Here is a 4,815-nt window from a genome sequence, read left to right as displayed (position 1 = left end):
AATTTTGATTGTTGGCAGGAATATTTCAAGAATTGACACGTTGAAGAAACGGTTGAGCAAATCCTTTGCCATGAAGGATTTGGGGCCAACGAAGAAGATTCTTGGAATTCGTATAGTATGAGACAGAGCATCCAAGAAATTGTATATGTTTTAGGAGTATTACATAGAGAAGCTGCTTGAAAGATTCAACATGAGCAAGGCTAAAGCAGTATGTTCTCCTCTATCCAATCACTTCAAACTGAGCAGCAAGCAGAGTCCTTCTACAGATAAAGAGAAAGAAGAGATGAGCAGAGTTTCATATGCTTCAGTAGTTGGGAGTTTGATGTACACCATGGTGTGCACTAGACCGGATATTCCCTATGCTGTTGGTGTTGTTTGTCAGTTTATTTCCAATCCGGGAAAACATCATTGGGAGGCAGTAAAATGGATTATGAGATATTTACGGGGTACTTCCAGTTTGAAGCTCACTTTTGGAAGTGGAAATCTAGTACTTGCCGGTTACACTAATTCAGATATGGCAAGAGATTTAGATAACCGAAAGTCTACTTCCGGATATTTGATGACATTTGCAGGTGGTGCAGTTTCATGACAGTCAAGACTACAGAAGTGTGTTGCACGACTGAGGCAGAATATATTGCAGCAGCAGAGGTATGTAAGGAGATGTTGTGGATGAAGCGATTTATACAGGAGCTCAGCTTCAAGCAACAACAGTATGCGATATTCTGCGACAATCAGAGTGCTATTAATTTTGGTAAGAATTCAACATTTCATTCGAGAGCGAAACATATTGATGTGAGGTATAACTGGATGACAGATGCTCTCAATGATGGACTGTTTGAACTTGGATGAAACAATAAATTTAATGCAAACCCAATCCATGGGAGATGGTTTCCTAATTGAAGAGACTTTATGGTTTCCTAACTCAAGAGACTTTTTTCTTTTATTAATGATCATTTGAAATCGGATTCTTAAGTGATAATGTTGATAATAGATTGTCACCTTTCATTTTTAGACACCCAAAATGTTCTTGGCATACATTTAAAGTGCTCGTTTTTTTTTCTAGATCGAGTACGTTAGAAATAAGAGGGTGAAGATTTCAATCTTTAATGCACAAAGGGATCTCACTAATGTTTGACAATTTAAGCTATGTTAAAGGAATAATACTTTGGCGTACTTACCCATTAGTACTCATCTCTTAGTGACCACCATTAATTTTTTTATAAATATAGGAGAGGAATGTAAAAAAAATGATATATTTTTCTTAATACACGAATTTAATTTCTGGATGTTAAATTCATTCAACGGTTTTTTCATTGTTATGAAGTTTCACTTTCTTTCAACATTAAAAATCAAACAAAGTGAATCGACATTTATAAAATAACGAAAAAAAATCAACAAAATATCATTAATATGGACATAATATTACTATTAATAAATTTTAACTTATTTAAAATGTAAAACGTTTATTTTTAATTTAAATATTTGTTATAAATTTTTTATTTTTATAATAATTAAAACAATATCCATTGATATACACATAAAATTGAGACCTCGTTATTTTTATTGACATTGATATTTAAAACTTTGATTGATATACGTATAATCTATATATTTTAGAAATCTTGAAACTTTGTTTTACAAAGATAATTGAATTTTATTATAAAATAAATGACTAAGTATATATTTTAGTCCCCTAAATTTGGAGATTTTTTCTTGTCAATTTAGTCTCTATTATTTGGGTTGGAATCATAAAGTTTCCTTATATTTGACTGTTAACCTTTTTCAAATCCTCCCAATTCACTAAATATGTATTATATAAGTTTATCACTAGCCAATTTTAATATTTACCATAAGCGAAGGAATGGAAAACAATTAAAACATTACATACTCCGTTCAAACTTTTTAATAACTAAATTTAAAAATAAAATAAACTCAAATTTTAGGAAATAAATACATATTTAGCAGTTGTTAGTGTGAAGTTTATTTAATAATTTACAACTTAATTTTAAATTTTAATTTCAAAGCTTAAATTGAGATTAAACATTTTGGATTTGAACTCAAAACTTTTTAGTTGGAAATAAGTATTCAACGAGTTGAGATATTGACAATTAAAATTAAACATTAAAAGGTTAAATTGGTGGAAATTTCAAGCTCATGAGAGATGATTTAGATTTGTGTGATCACATAGATCCGAATGAAACTTTTAAAATTATAGCAGCTAAATTGAAACTAAACCCAAACATAGCGACTAAACTGAAAGTTTTAAAATTACATTTTTTCCAGCTATTTTAATTCTGCTCTTCTATATATCGACACAATTTTAATAAAACGAAGGTTTGAATATCTTACTTTATTTCAATAGGTATTTATAAAGTAAATCAGCAATGACATGTTTACATAAAAATGCATAAAATAAAAATAATATGATGCAATTTTCATATATATATATATATACATACACGCTATGCTAAATTTTATTGAGTTGAATAAGTTGACTTTAAACTATAGAAACAATTGTTCGTGGTTAAGAAAAGTTTGTATTAATTCAACCTTGATATTAAGACGGAGCTAAGATGCAATACCTGAAGTTAGGGTCAGAGTCTCTATTTATAAATTCATCGTCCGATCGAGTTTAACTAGTTTAAAATGATAGTTATTTGAAACAAAATTCCCTAAATTTTTTACTCCAACAAGGTTGTAGAAAATAATTATTGACTGTTGGAAAAGTTTTTTGAAAAGTCAACAATGTAAACTAAATCTTAAAAATATCCTCACTCTCCTTTTGTGTTTCGAAACTAAATGTGCCGTAAAATTATATCCAAATCCAATTATTGACAAACCAGAAATTTAAATATCTCAAAAAGAAAAAACAAAAACAAAAACTCAACGAATATGTTTATTTTTTGGCAGAAAAATTAATTTCTATTAAATCTATTTACAATTACAATACGGATTACATTTTCCTGATAATTCAAATTCCTCACCAAGAGCAACAAGATCGACGATGAATCCGCCATGTCTCTGTGGCATGACAACTTGAAGCTCCTCCTCGTCACTCTCGGTGAGAAGGGCTGCAGATACTACACCAAGGTACGCTCATTTTGATCTCTGTACTTTCAAAACGTACTTCTTCGAACTTGGTTCGAACTTAGTTCATCAATGCATCTTAACAGTCCACACAATTACAAAATTCTATTTATCACGTTTTGCCCATTGTTTCTCTGTCGAAAAACAGCGCAATTCCAAAACACTTGTCTGATTAAAAGTATTCTTCTAAGTAAAATAGAGAGGCAGACTATGTTTCTAATTCTCGTTTCGCTTTGGCAAAAAATACAGAACTTCCGTGGCACGGTGGATGCCTTCCAGGTCAAAGCAGTGGACACAACTGGAGCAGGCGACTCATTCGTTGGCGCCCTTCTTTGCAAGATTGTAGACGATCAATCAATTCTCGCGGTACCATATCTTTTATAGTTATCGATCAAACGAGGTCTTAGAGTTAGTTTTGTTTGCTAGTTTTGTTTGCTCGGGTTTTGAGAGCGATATTGTACGTGTTGCAGGACGAGAAGAGGCTAAGGGAGGTGCTGAGATTTGCAAATGCATGTGGAGCCATAACCACAACAAAGAAGGGAGCAATCCCAGCTCTTCCATCAGAGGCTGACGCCACAGCTTTGATCAAGGCTTCTTCTAAGTAGAAATCAGTTTCTTCTTTTAGCTTTTTTTTTCTTTTTTCTTTTTTTTTCTTTCTTTTTGGGTTTGGTTTAGTGTTTTAGATTCTCATTTGTTCTTTCCAGGCATAAGTATAAAATTGTAAAAATAGTTTTAGACTATTTCTAGCATGATAAATATGATAGCCTAATTAAAGTATGGGGAAAAAGTTTCCATTTAACTTTTAACCCATAATTTTTTATTTCTCTAAATTGCAAAACTCTGATAAGTGATGAGATTAATACATTAGTTGATTTTTTTTTTCAAGATTTGTTGCGAGTTACGAATACTCTCCTTAATACATATCTCCAAGAGCGAATATGTATTGGCTAGATTTGACTGTTTTCGTATCGGTCGGTTTTGATCTTGTAACTAATTTAAACTTTTGAAAGGTCGTCATTCCTCATTAGTAACATACCTATAAAATTAAAAACATACCCAATTCATATTATTTGACCCACGCTAAACTTACCCAACTTGAAATAGGCAATTGTTATAAAAATGGACCCATTAAAATGTCAATTTTTTTGGGTGAATGTGGTCTTACGACTTGTTATTCCTGATAAATCGAACTCCTTCTCATATTCTTGGTTGGGATACTCCCTTTCATCAATTGTTGGGGAACCTGCTGATTATTCTTCTTTCCCCTGATTATTCTTCTTTGAAATTGTTTGGGTGTTTATGTTTTGCATCTACTTCTATTAATGGTTCCAAGTTTCATCCTCGTGCTCTTCCTTCGATTTTTGTTGGCTATCCACCAGGGATGAAAGGTTACAATCTTTATGATATTGAGCATAAGCGATTTTTTCATATCACGGGATGTTGTCTTTCATGAGAATTATTTCCTGTTTCATACCGTTTTCTCTCAGCCTACCGATGTTGATGTTTTTCCTAATATTGTCTTGCCAAAGTCATATGATTTTTCTGGGAGTTCTGCTACTATACCGTCTCTTGACCTTTTGAATGAGGACGTTCATGCTCATATTTCTAGTTCTTCTTCTATTGAACATGTCCATGCTGATATTGAACATCATGTTGTTTTTTAGCCTTCCATTCAGCCCACTGCTCCTGTTGTTGAGGCTACTGCCACATAGCTTCCTGTTACTAAGG

At 32.2% G+C, this 4,815-nt stretch overlaps 1 protein-coding gene across 1 annotated transcript; it reads left to right on the top strand.

The window, feature by feature from the left end:
* Positions 1 to 2,977: 2,977 nt before the first annotated feature.
* LOC111010233 (putative fructokinase-4) lies at positions 2,978 to 3,972 on the top strand. The gene is made up of 3 exons (XM_022283586.2): positions 2,978 to 3,090; positions 3,337 to 3,453; positions 3,558 to 3,972. Exons 1-3 carry the CDS (start codon positions 3,016 to 3,018, stop codon positions 3,690 to 3,692), a joined length of 327 nt encoding a protein of 108 aa, XP_022139278.1. The 5' UTR covers positions 2,978 to 3,015; the 3' UTR covers positions 3,693 to 3,972.
* The last annotated feature ends 843 nt before the right edge of the window (positions 3,973 to 4,815 follow it).

This window comes from Momordica charantia, assembly GCF_013281855.1.
Source record: "Momordica charantia cultivar OHB3-1 chromosome 6 unlocalized genomic scaffold, Mcharantia_2.0 BLBB01000006.1, whole genome shotgun sequence".
In the NCBI taxonomy this organism is placed as follows: domain Eukaryota; kingdom Viridiplantae; phylum Streptophyta; class Magnoliopsida; order Cucurbitales; family Cucurbitaceae; genus Momordica; species Momordica charantia.
Note: the sequence above shows the minus strand (reverse complement) of the source record. Positions and strands in the feature narration are given on the sequence as shown.

Excerpts from the sequence above, each read along its gene's own strand:
- LOC111010233 (XM_022283586.2), top strand. The coding sequence starts at position 3,016 with ATGTCTCTGTGGCATGACAACTTGAAGCTCCTCCTCGTCACTCTCGGT. Across the intron at positions 3,091-3,336 it reads GCTGCAGATACTACACCAAG|AACTTCCGTGGCACGGTGGA; the intron begins GTACGCTCATTT and ends CAAAAAATACAG. Across the intron at positions 3,454-3,557 it reads ACGATCAATCAATTCTCGCG|GACGAGAAGAGGCTAAGGGA; the intron begins GTACCATATCTT and ends TACGTGTTGCAG.